Source organism: Balearica regulorum, chromosome 14, assembly GCF_011004875.1.
Source record: "Balearica regulorum gibbericeps isolate bBalReg1 chromosome 14, bBalReg1.pri, whole genome shotgun sequence".
Classification (NCBI taxonomy): Eukaryota; Metazoa; Chordata; class Aves; order Gruiformes; family Gruidae; genus Balearica; species Balearica regulorum.
Window position 1 is genome coordinate 9,448,183 of NC_046197.1, and position 13,160 is coordinate 9,461,342.

At 47.2% G+C, this 13,160-nt stretch overlaps 1 protein-coding gene across 1 annotated transcript; it reads right to left on the reverse strand.

Annotated features, from left to right (window-relative positions):
* Positions 1 to 1,518: 1,518 nt before the first annotated feature.
* LOC104640988 (E3 ubiquitin/ISG15 ligase TRIM25) lies at positions 1,519 to 13,060 on the reverse strand. Its single transcript, XM_075766933.1, has 9 exons — positions 11,598 to 13,060; positions 9,554 to 9,649; positions 8,743 to 8,976; positions 8,600 to 8,622; positions 7,276 to 7,412; positions 6,802 to 6,832; positions 6,533 to 6,564; positions 5,832 to 5,908; positions 1,519 to 4,686 (listed from the first exon to the last, which is right to left on the reverse strand). The coding sequence occupies exons 1-9, from the start codon at positions 12,216 to 12,218 to the stop codon at positions 4,606 to 4,608; spliced, it is 1,332 nt and encodes a 443-aa protein (XP_075623048.1). The 5' UTR covers positions 12,219 to 13,060; the 3' UTR covers positions 1,519 to 4,605.
* Between the last annotated feature and the right edge of the window lie 100 nt (positions 13,061 to 13,160).

Below are 13,160 nucleotides of genomic sequence, written 5' to 3' on the forward strand. Positions count from 1 at the left end.
AACCACAAAGCCAACCAACGGGCGTTATAGTGTTTTCATTGCTCTAGAGGTATTGGTTGTGGAACAACCTGGATCATTAAATACATCATGTCTTCATGGAAGAAACAGGGAAATAATATCTTCTTGGAGCACAAATAAAGCACATGATATTAAAAAAATTCCCAAACATTAATTTTTTTCTGAATCACTGCTATTATTAGGTTTTGGGGTTGGTTTTTGGGTTTGTTTTTGGTTTTGTTTTTTACTGTACACTGATTTTCTAAAAAGTGTGGGGGGAAAAATCCAAGTAAATATTTAAGATAAGTAAATCATTTAACTTCCAATTGCTTACCTCTTCTTGACGTATATTAAGTTTTATGGTTAATGTATTTCTGTGCTAAGGGAACCTTTGGCCTTGGAGAAATGTGCCTCTGGGCTCCTCACACTCCAGAATCTCCAGCCAAGGAACAGTGAGCTGAGGCTTCCGACACAAAAACATGAACGCGTGCCATCTGCCCATCCCACAGTCTGCCTGTCAAACCTGCTGCCGCCGGTTCTCCAGATTGCCCCATCATCTTTATAATAGCAAACTTCCAGAGACCAGTTTCTCAGACTACAAGATAATCTTGAAAAACACTCTGTTTTGTTCCACCAGCCCCGCACACGGCAGCCGAGGAAGCCCTCCCGCCTTGCCTCCTGCCCGGCAGCTCTCGTACAGCCCTGCTGTGCCATGGTACCCCAGCAAAGAGCATTATGGTCTGCATGGGACGGTCTTATCGTCCCTCTCTGCCCCATCAATAAAACCCCTGTGCAGTGGCTCTCCCTGGTCCTCAGTCCTCTCCAGGCTTCCAGCTCTGCTTTATCAGTCAGCAGATAAAGGCACCCTCTGACTTCCCCCAGCTCTTGGCTGGTTTGTGCCACCTGGCTCCCAGCCTTGTGTAAGGAGCCTCCTGCTTTCGGTACTGTCCTCCTACTGCCTCCCTGCCCAGCGCCTTGGTCCTGCCAGCTGTATGGCTCTGTGATAGGACAGGTGGGCTACGGCAAAAGCAGCTAACAATGTGTTATTTTCTCTCCTTGTCCTTCCTTCCCTGTACAACTCGTCATCCACTGAGATTCAGGCCTGCATTTGCAAAATGTTGCATGAAGTTTGGAGATGGAGAAGATGGGAACTGCCTAGCTTGCTGCCCAGAAAGTGAGATCTATCTGCATATCGGAGCTCGTACGAACCTGCCTCCCAATGCAGTCAGCTCGTCTGGTCACCCAGGCAAATTAGTCAGGAAATAGGGACAAAACAGAAGTAACATTAAGCTACCCTGAGCTTCTGAACTTGAGCCGTTGGGGGGAGCAATCAGGGGCCTTAGGACAACCTTCCTCAAGACCTTCTGCGGTTTCCAGTGTGCAAAACCGAAGCGGTACCCCTGGGGTTTGGTGCCTAACCTGCTGGTCTTAGAAGGCCCTAGACGCAGAAAGGTCTAAATGTGGCATGTCTGGCTTACTAAGAAAATCCATCAGACTAAGTAACAGAAAGAGGCCCATCCTAGATTTGAAATGCATTTTATTTATGTATATGATTATAAATTCAGCCACATCGTGCAACGCTTGGCAAAAGCAAAAAAAGAGCCATAAAATCAGCTACTTCACTCTCCACCCCTCTAAAGGTTTCCATCAAGGATGAGACAAATGCCAAGTAAAAATGAAGTGGCTGGAGGGAAGAGAACATAATAAATAATGAAAGATGCAATGAATCAGAGTCCTTAGGTAATCAAAATACTTAAGCCATAAAGATATAAGAAAGAAATAAGCTCTGTCCATATCTCAGGACAACGTATCTCACCATTATATTGCTATCAAGAAAGAACGTTCTGCACAAATATCTGTGCAGAATTGCTACACTCTCAGTGTATGCCATGGTCCAATATCATCTCCTAGAGTCAAAACTAATTAGGTGTAAAAATTTTCAGAGGGTTTTTGTGGGTTAGAAGGCTTAGTTAAATAATTGCTGGACTCCAGTGTGTTTTCTTACATTGCTTTCATCTAGGCTTTCACCTCTTTTTGCCTCCTCAAGGCTAATGCATGGAATATTAAAAATACAACTCTCAAATTCAGAGTAGTCTATCTTTGCTAATACTATAGCAGGCAAAAGTATGGGGGAAATAGACTGCACTATCAGCTTAGTATCTAACTTAGAAAATCTACCTTCCTATATATTAATTTTCACCCAAAAGCTTTGTGAGCCTGCGGCAGTATTAAAAAAATATATTTTTTCCAACCTACTTGAAATGAAATAATTTGCTTTTGCCATATAGCAGCAATTCTAAAGTCCTTATCTCCTGGATCACATTAATTTTGCCTACAAGAGAGTCACCTTCTTTTGCTCCCTTTTGGCAAGCGTTTACGTCAGCCCCAAATTCGAGTCCAATAAGCCTAGCAGTGAAGAGCTACGTGCACTTTTTCCTTCAAATTAGATGCTAGGCAAGTTCCATCCAGGCAATTATTGTCTTCGTTTTGGTCAGTAAGTCCCATTGGTCCTGGGTTTTAGTTATGCTAAGTACTTCAATCTTAGTGCAATACTGTATTATCTGTGATCGACGCTTCAAAGGCAGCGTTACAACCATCTCATGAGGGCTGCAGAGCTCTTCCTTAAAGCACGAACGGCCTTTACCCAGCCTGCTGCAGACATGCTCCCTTCTTGACTGCTCCCAGCCCTTCTGAAAGTCTCTTGTGATTGTGACACCATTCGTGAGACCTGGGTAGTCATCTGCGGTGAAGGTTTCTGGGAGGACCCTGCTGTAAACAGGTCACGGAGACTCAGGGAGCTGATGGCTGGCACTGGAGGACAGGTGAAGACAGTACCTCATCCTCCCTGGGGAAAGAATATATCATCGTGGCTTCTCCAAGACTGTCAGAAATGGGGTTAAAAAATGAGAATTGCTTGCAGGCAAGGCCTTATATTCAGAAACACGCTGGTGAGGGCAGCTGGCTGGGAGTGCAGGAATTGCTCAGCACCCTCCTGCCAGTTGCCCTTTCCCTCTGCTGGCGAGAGGGCGAGCAGTGCTCCAGTTCTCCCATGGCAGCATGCGGCTGAGGCGCGGGAATACACATTTGTAACGTGGGTTTTGCTGAGGAAATGCTAAACTGGTATTTCAGAAGTGGCTACAGAGGTGCTGACGTTTCCTAAGTGCAGTCAACGAAGGATGCGCTGTGAGATGGGGGGAGTTACTTAAAATACCATGCTTGAGTAAATCTCCTGCTCTCTGTAGCGGTTTGCAGCAGTGCAGTAACTTGCTGTCTGCAGCAACAGCACTGAACTGCATTGGCTGGTCACGGCTCCTTCACCTGGGGTGAAAGCAATAACTACCTGGCAGCCAGAGAGAAACCCAGGTAATAAAAGTGCCAAAGGACAGGCTCATTTCTTTTGCCTCATTTGAGTGGTTGAGAGCAGCTGTCCTTCATGTCTCGCTGGCTTCGAGCAGTAGGGAATATTTGCAAAGTCACCTTGAGCTACTGCTGAGCTCCCAAAATTTGGCTATGCAGTTTCTGTTACGCTGACAATTGATGTGTAGAGCAGAGCAAGGGCTGCGGATCCATTACAGCTTGGCGAGTCCGTTTAAACCACAAAGGGAGATGTTACTCTAAATCTGAGATGGATTTTGTCGAGTTTATTCGTTTTAATCCCTGCAATTAGCTATATGTTGATTATCACAAGTGACAGAATAGAGTTGTAGCCATGAATCCTAATTTATATAGAAGCACCCAGAACTTTAGCCTTTATTTCTTAAAAATGTTTATGTTGGCAACCCCGGTTTGCAGTAGAGTATTTTTATCATTTGGAGAAGGACCACTCAGGTTGTGAACCTACGTGTTGGATCCGAACCACAGCTAGGCACAGAGCAGCCTACAACAAGAGTGAGCTTATCTGCCTGGCAGTGTCCATGAAATCACTCTGCGGAGTCGATGTGTGCAATAAGGGCTACATCTGGAAAGCACAGCATGCGCTTCATCAGAAAACAACATCTGTACCCATGGAGATGCGGCCAGTAAAGCATCGTTCTATGCTGCTGACCATGGTATTTTGCATGGCTCTTTTGAGCGCTCCATAGAAGTGTTCAAACGTGCCTTAGAGGCTGACGAGGCTGGTTTCATACAAAGGTAATTAATTCTTTGCTACAAAGATCACTTGTGTCAAATGTGATAATCCAAATCTGTGGCATGGTCCTAAACAGCCTTCTACTGCAGCCGTCCACAAACAATGCTCTCAACAGTTAATTCCTGGTAATGGTATGAAATCAGCCAGCCTTGCCTGTCTGTATCTATGGCCATTTATTTCGTTATCCAACCACATAATGAGAACGTAGTCACCACAATTAATAGTACACAAGTAGCATTAGTACCGTGAGATGATACAGTCCACAGTTTGGAAGCCAGCAGCAGTTGGAGATTTTCTTATGTTCATATTAATTCTTAGCACTTCTTTTCTAATTTTGCATATGCTACAGAATTGCTTTTAATACCAGGTATGCAGGGGAGGTCAAGATACTTGGCAGGTCCCCATTATCAGAGGACATTTTTGACAATATTTAACTTTTTCTTTCCATCTCAGTTCTGACTTCTTTTTTCATCTCTCCCTTACTTCTTGCCATATCGGGACCATGGACTTTGCTCACATCTTCCACTTGAATTGCACTGATCTCTTCCATTCTTTTTGTTCTGTAGGAATACACAAGATGGAAAAGCTTCACTTACTGTAATAATAAAGTAATATTTTATTGCTATGCTAATAACATATTTGACAAGTTGCTTCCAAGTACAGCTTTGCATTGCCTCAGAAAAAATACTTTTTCTCCCTCCCCCGTTTTGAGTAACTGTCTGGTTCTGTATAGAACACAGATATTAATACGTCTGTAGAAGACTGAGCTCACAAGACAAATAAATGCCCATGTACACTGATTTAAAAATATACCTCTAGATTTGAGGCTGACATTATATTAAATGAAAGCAACTGTATTGTTAAGCTGCACTGTGTAATTTAAACTCCATTTCATCGTGTACCTGCACCGCCTGCCTCTTGTGCTCTCCATCCATTGTCAGCTACATAAATTGTGGAAAAAAGAAAAGGAGATTTTTTAATGTTTTTTCAAATGTGTCTGGTAAAACAAATATGTTTGCATTTAGGGCAAGACTACATTGTCCTCTGTATTGGGTTTGCGTGGCAAGGTTTGGGGGGGGGGCTACAGGGGTGGCTTCTGCGAGAAGCTGCTAGAAGCTTCCCCTGTGTCTGACAGAGCCAATGCCAGCCGGCTCCAAGACGGACCCGCCGCTGGCCAAGGCCAAGCCAATCAGCACCTCTGTGATAACATATTTAAGAAAGAGAAAAACAGTTAGAGAGCGCTTTTGCAGCTGGAGAGAGGAGTGAGAAGATGTAAGAACATCTGCAGACACCAAGGTCAGTGCAGAAGGAGGGGCAGGAGGTGCTCCAGGCGCCGGAGCAGAGATCCCCCTGCAGCCCGTGGTGAAGACCATGGTGAAGCAGGCTGTCCCCCTGCAGCCCATGGAGGAAGGATGAGGGGGTGTAGAGATTCCACCTGCAGCCCGTGGAGGACCCCACGCCGGAGCAGGTGGAGGCACCTGAAGGAGGCTGTGACCCTGTGGGAAGCCCACACTGGAGCAAGCTTCTGGCAGGACCTGTGGATCCGTGGAGAGAGGAGCCCACGCCAGAGCAGGTTTGCTGGCAGGACTTGTGACCCCGTGGGGGACCCATGCCGGAGCAGTCTGCTCCTGAAGGTCTGCACCCCATGGGAGAGACCCACGCTGGAGCAGTTCGTGAAGGACTGTAGCCTGTGGGAAGGACTCACGTTAGAGAAGTTCATGAAGAAATTCTGGTGAGAGGGACTCCGTGTTGGAGCAGGGGACGATGAGAAGAGTCCTCCCCCTGAGGATGAAGAAGCGGCAGAAACAACGTGTGATCAACTGACCGTAACCCCCATTCCCCGTCCCCCTGTGCCACTGGGGGGGGGGAGGAGCAATTAAAACATATTTTAAAAAATCTTTCAAATAACTTCTAATTAAGTTTTCTTCAAAAAAGCTTGTAGAAAAGATGCACCACTGTACCCAGCAGAAATCTATTTGAGGGTTGGACTAGTACTACCTGAAGAGAAATACTGTTTACAGATTGAATATCTCCTGCAGCCTTTGGATTTGTCTGGGAATCCTTTCAGGCCCTGGATTTGCTCCAGCTCCTGCTCGGTTGGTGGGAACCCCTCCACGGTCTTTCCTCAGAGCAGGCTCAGATTTTTATAGAGTACTGAAGCAAACCCAGTCTCTCCCTCAGGCTGAAGATAAATGATTTCTCTGGAGAATTCCCAGAGATTTCTGCCCACTGCGGATTTTGAGAACTGTGCCTTGAAGCTGTACTCCTGCTGGTCTCACCTCTGGCAAGGAGAGGAGATGCGTGCAACAAAATGCTGTTCACATTTTTAGGTGAGAGATTTTCTCCGCGAGACTCACAGCCCCAGGCCAGCGTTCGGAGGAATAACTAGCATTTTTGAACACTTACAGTTTGGAGAGGTACCAGTATCTGAAGCTCCACTGTAAAGAAACAGTGTTGAATGTTAGTGCCTCGTAAAACACAAATCATATCTTGTTAATAGTGAAATAAGAGATGTGAATAGATCTGACCCCCTCTTTTGAGACAGACAGCCTTCTAGACTCTGCTTGGCTCTCCGTCAGACCGAAGCAGGGGAGCACAGGACACACGGTCCTCAAACAAACAACTGTTGGAGAAATTTGCAAGGAACGTTTTGTAAGTTAAAAAAAAGGATTTACCTGTTCCACTTAATTTGGTTGGTGAGGTCACCTAAGAAAGATGGAGAAGAATGTTTTACAAAGCTGGCAATGCATTCAAGTTTGGGACTTGGTACTGTGCCCCTGGATTTCATGGTCAGGGATAAACTAGGTGGGGATGGGGGTGGGCAAACAAAGAGGATGTTTCTCGAAAGCATGATTGAGCACCCAAAGACTGGGGAGGTAGGTGGGAGCAGGAAACCCCATCAGATGCAGAAGCTAGTCTTACGCTGGTTAGGAGCAGACCTCTTGTTATCCCCAGGAAAAGTCTTTCTGCCCCCTTCGCCCTCCCCGCTCCGACACCCCCAAGATCCCATCTGAATCCTCATCAGCCCCTCATGACCACGCACACCCAGCGTTCGGCGGCCACCAGCCCAGCTCACTGAACCCCACGGCTTGCTGTTGTCCGCTCGGGGTCAGCCGTGCGTGGCCGGCGGGTCAGGGCAGGCCACTCACGGTGCACGTCTTGCAGCAGCGAGTCCAGGCGACTCATGAAGTCCTGCATCAGGTGTTGGTAGCAGTTGATCCTGGCGTGATCCAGCTGCACTACCGCCACATCCATCCCACTGACACCAAAATTCTGACTCGCAATCCTAGGGCACAGGCAGTCATTTCACCAAGGAAAACCATTTAGCATTAGAAAGTAGACAGACTCCTTCCTTAGGAAGCACTCTACGAAGAGGAGGGTGCTTTGGCAACATGAAGTATCAGGTAAAGAGCACTCTGATAAGGTTAAGTGAGTTGCAGTTGTGATATATTGTTATTTATTTGGCAATGCCTTTTGCTTACCAAACCTGGATGGGAACTTTCAAATGCTGAAAATGAGAAAGGGAGAGGCGTTTTACTAATACCCTTGTGCGAATAGTGCTTTGACCTGCTGCAGGCAGGCTCTTATTGTTCTAGCACAACCGCCATCGTGATAGAAAGAAAATGCCAAACATATTAAATGGTGTCCAGGCTTCTGGAAAATGACTTTGATCCCACAGGCTAGATTTTGACTTGCGGCACAGCTGTGAGTAATGGACCGTGCTGCTGCCAGCACAGCCCCTGGGTACACGGTGATTCAAAGTTATCCCTACAATCCAAGTTCAAACTCAGCTTTAATTTGTACAAGTTACAGAGATGACATCTTAACATCCAGCTAGATGTTTGAGCTAGCCCTTCGTGCGGCTGGGCAGTTTGGTGCTGCAGCAAAATCTCTTGTGGATCTCTAACTTACTGTTGGTGTAGCTTTGCACCATTGAATTACAGCTGACACCCAGGTGTCAATTAGGAAGTGATAAGTTATAAATTAAATTTATCACTTGCAAGAGGAGGGGAAATAAATCTGCCTAGCTATTAAGCTTGTCCACTAGTTGAAGCAAAAATCATTGGGAAATGAGCCAGTTACCTCTGCAGCCAAAGGCTGTTCACTGGGACTTACATGCAGGAGTGTCACCAATTCGCATCCAAGAGAGTGTTGCTTTATACTGAACCCTATGGGCTTCACCTCTGACAAAAATGTTTTTCTGGTAATAAAAGCCAGTTGTTTTCATCAGAATCCAGCAACCATGTAGCTGCCAAGGAAACTGAAACTTAAAGGGACCACTGGAACAGCAGGCAGGTATCTCTCCATCCTTGTTAACTGTGTGGACATGTTGCCCCTGGCTCGGCTGGAATAGGGAGCAGCTTTGCAGTGTAGGGTGCTGGGACAGAGGGGCACAGGCAGTGGGGTTTGATCCCAGTTATCAACACCATATTTTTTCAAAGAAGAAAACAAGTGTTTTCAGGTGGAACATACCTGTCCTTGGCCAGTTTAAATTGCTACAAATAGGATTGCCAAAAAAAAAAAAAGAGGAAAAAATTGTTAGTATGATTTCCAGAAAGGGCAGCTGGCTGAGAAATAAGCATATTCATGAAGAAAAGCAGAATACCACTGCTTACTTTGAAGAAGAGGAAAACATCTGGTTGCTCCCTCATCTTCTGGAAAGACTGAAGATGTTGCACAGCCTCATCTCTCCTCTGTTCCATTTCCTTCTTCACTTTGGTAATGTCTGCCAATTGTTTTTTCTCATTGGATTGAATGTCACTCAGGATCTTCTTCTCTTTCTGAATTATCTCTGTCTTCATCTTATCAAACACATTTTGCAGCTGAGAAGTCACTGTTTTCATATTGGTCTAAACAAACAGGTAAGAAAATGGTGCCCTGGCTCAGGAACTCAACACTTCAGCTTAGTGTCTCTGTTTAGTAATTAGGATTGTATCTGTCCTTTTCACTGACTTTAGAAGGAAGCAGACAATAAGCATTTTCTTAGAATATCTGATTAAACAGAGAGTTAGGAAAATTAATCCTGATATAATAACAAAATCAGATAAAATTCAGCTAACAATGTGACAACTGTATTGGTACACACTGGAAATCCCACTTGTAGACTCAAACTGTTTTTCTTTTATTTAACAGATAGAAAACTTTAAAAATACATAATGATACATACAACCTGTGGTCTGCCAGTCCTGCAACCTGGTCTTTGCAACCACAGTAAATGGTGGAGTCTGCCAGATGGTTTCTCCTGTGGAGCTGTACTGGGAGGCTGTGAGAAAGGTTGGCTTCTGGCACCTTCTTACACCAGTGTTTTCCCTACTTTAGACTGTATCTCTTTCTAGTCTTCTGCTTCTAACAGTTAGTTGCCATTACTTATTTCTGGGAAATTGTGGAGGAAAGATGCTCTGACTTAGCAACAATCTGGGTACCAACCTTGAGCTGATCCTCGCTTTTCTGAAGCCCTTCTAGGGTGGTAGCTAAAGTGCTTTTATGTTCCTGCAGCCGTGTCACCATGTCCGAGAGTTCACCCTAGCAGAAGAAAAGACAGCATTGAACTTCATAGCAGGGAAGCAGCACGGGAAGCTTTAAACCTGACTGGCAGTTTGCGGACCTGGTGAAATGGCACGGATGCCTTTTACCTGCCTCTTTCATCAGTGAGTCTTGGAGTAAACTGCGTTCCCTTGCCTCCTCATAAAGATAAGGCATAATGGAAAGCTGATATGATCTTGAAATCTTTGAAGTCAATGTTAAATTTTTATATATGTGTAATTTTGCATGCGGTAGGTTAATAAACAACTTTCCCTTTGAATAAGTACATTTCACTTTAAATGAATAAATCTCGCTTTATCCGTTAAAGCTCTGTTCCTGCCAGAATCTTCACGTGTCTACTGCAATCCAAATCCTTAGTTTTCACATCTGTCAGCAGCTGTGGGATCTGAGGGTAAGGTAATAAGCAACCATCTTTTCTGAAGATCAGCAAAACAGTGGTACTTACTCACCCAGCTGTTTATTTTAACAGATGCCATGATCATTGAGTGCTGTTATACTGCACGATAACACATTTAAGAGGGGACATTAAACCTCGTTCTTTGGGGATTAGACAGTCTCTGAATGGTTCTGGTTGCTCCTGGCTGCTTCCAGCAGTGTTTTCACACCTCGAGCACCCACGAATAGCCACAGCAGATTCGCATTTCTTTAATAAAAATGATGCCAGAAAGCTTAGGTTTTCCATGAGGTAGTTGTCACAGGTGTAAAGTTTTAATTTTTGAAAAATTAAAAGACAAATAATCAAATTTGACCAACGTTCCTTGCACCAAAACCATTTTATAATTCCTCCTGAAGAGCTGCTTTCCTGATTTCCCTTGCTATCCTGGGGAGTTAAAAAAACCCAAAAAAACCCAAGAAGAATATGCAGCTGAGATCTCAGCTTACCCATGGAGATGGCTTCCCCATAGCCAGGGCAGTGTTGCTCCTTTACCAGCTCCAGGGATGAAGGAAATGGCTACTATCCTACACAGCCCACTTCTGTTTGGCAGCCCTGAATTTTTTATATATAACTTGGGGGAGAAAGTTAGTTTGCAATATGTGTAACTGCAAAGGATGCTTCCCACTAATTCCCGAGGAGGCTGTGACCTGTCCTGAGGTGCAGAGCGAGCCGGACGTTTCCTGCCCGCGCACTGGGTTGCTGCAGGTTGCTTTGCTTGGGTTCTAAACTGAGCCCAGAAATTTCAAATGCAGTGAGTGAGCACAGCAAATGCATTTTATCCCCTCAGTCTCAGCTGATGCTGGAGGATTTCAAGGACAGCAGCTGGACTCAAAGGCAAGGATATCACACACACACACCCCCCCCCCCATCTCTGTGCCTGCTGGGATGCTGGCTCGGCAAAACTTAGGGCAGAGGGAGGAGGGAGCCAGAGGGAAGGGCCTCGAGTGGGAAAACCTGTTTCCCCACCCAAAGTTCAGCAGTGGTGGGGTCCCCGAGGCTCTGTGGAGGAAGAAACTTAATCCCTGCAAGAATACTTCTTAATCCCAGGCGGGAACACCCTGGTGAGTGGCAGTTCGCACTTGCCTGGGGCTGCACACGACAGGCATGCACACGGGCACGCACATCCGTGGCACGGGACAGCGGAGCCCCGCGCCTGCCTCTCGCTTGCTCTCCTGCGCACTCGCCCACGTCAACACGCACTGCAGGATTTACCCACCCTTGTCCTGACCAGCCCCAGAAAAACTTTGCTCTGCTCTTCTTCCTCTACTTAGCCTGCCAGCTGCTGCGGCAACACAGAGGAAGAAATGAAAAGCAAATTCCAGCACAACGCACCAGTCCCCGCTGGGGCAGACATGAAATCCCCTGAGCTGCTGCCTGCCTGCCCTCGCCCCCTGAAAGCCTCACCACCCCTCCTGCGGCTTGCCCCCTTCCTCCAGGTCAGGAGTTTGGAGCAAACCCTGCAGGGGCGGTGGGGAGAGGAGAGCCCCTTACCAGCTGTTTGTCATGTGCCTCCTTCAGGGTGATGATGCTGTGGCCCTTGTGGCGTCCCGCAATAGAGCAGAGCACGCAGATGTACTGCCCGTCGTCCTGGCAGTAGCACTCCAGCAGCCTGCTGTGCTCCAGGCACCTCCTCTCCTCCGCCGTGCTGCCTGCGCCCACCTCCACCAGGACGTGGTCCTGCTGGGAAGCCTTGGCGTTGTGTTTGTTCAGGTGGGCCTGGCACAAAGACGCATCGCAGATCAGGCAGGTTTTCACCGCCGGCTGGGACCAATCCAGGCAGAAGTCACAGGGAACCATCTCCTTCTTCCCCTCTGCAGAGCCCTGGTCCTGTTGTCCTTTGGAACTGGTGGCCAGAAATGCCTCCACGATGCTGCACAGCTGGAAATTCTTCTGCAGCTCCAGGATGGGCCCCAGATGGAACTTGCACATGGGGCAGGTGTAAGGAGCCTTGGATTGCTGCTGGGTACCAAGTGCCTTCTGGATGCACTGCTTGCAGAAGCTGTGACCGCAGCTCAGCGACACCGGGTTCCTGTACAGACCCAGGCAGATGGGACAGCTGAGTTCGTCCTCCAGGCTGCCAGCCCCTCCAAATTCTTCCTTAGCTTTTGCCATGGCTACAGAAATGGCGCGTTAGCCAGCCTGCGAGAAACGAAACTAGAAATACGTCCTTGGCTTTGTGCCCCGGTTGGAGACCCAGCCCAGAGGCTGCAAGTCCTTCCTGTCTGCCCTGTGACAGGCCGGCGGAGATACACTCCCCAGCCCAGGCTCCACCCGCAAATAGCTCCTATGAGGTGCGGGGCCACTTGTAGATGTTTTCCCTCTGTCCCAGGCAGCATCGGTTGGTGTGCGAGTCCCCAGCAGGCTGGTGGGAGCAGGGGGTGCTGGGAAGGGCATGGGATGGACAATTCTCCTACAGCCCTCTGCCCTCCTGGAAAAATCCCCCTCAAGGGCAGTGAATTAAAGATAAACCCTGGCTGAGAAGAGCATGAGCCTTTCTGGAGTGAGTCAGGAAGTCCCTCTGCTTTGTCTGGTTCTTCTCCACAACAGTTACAGATGCTCCCCTACAGGTAAAATATGGAGGACCCAGGGGAATGTTTTACCAGGACTTGTTGAGGCTGGTCTCCCACCTCCAGCCAGCTGGCAGGGAAATGGGGGCTGGCGAAGGCTCCCGGAAAGGCACTCCAGGATGGGAGCATCCCTGTACCCTGTCATGAGCCTGGCTTGCCTCGCTTGTACCATCAGACACCAGGCAGAGCAGCAGCCTCATGCATTTTGGAGACCCAACTCTATCCACATGGTTTTCCGTATCAATTTGGTGTATAAAATGCAAAAGACAAAACACAGCCACTTTCTAAGACCGAACAAGGATTTCTTTTAGCATATGCAAAACTGTGGTGTCCCTCAAGGTCCTTCTCTGTCCCTGCTTGGGCGGAGAGCTCCTGCCTGGACCTCTTCATGCAAATACCGTGGCTCTGTCTGAAGGCAGCCGAACCACAGGCAGCAGGCAGGAATATCACCTCTTCCTCTCCAAGGCGTTTAGACAATCATAAGAAC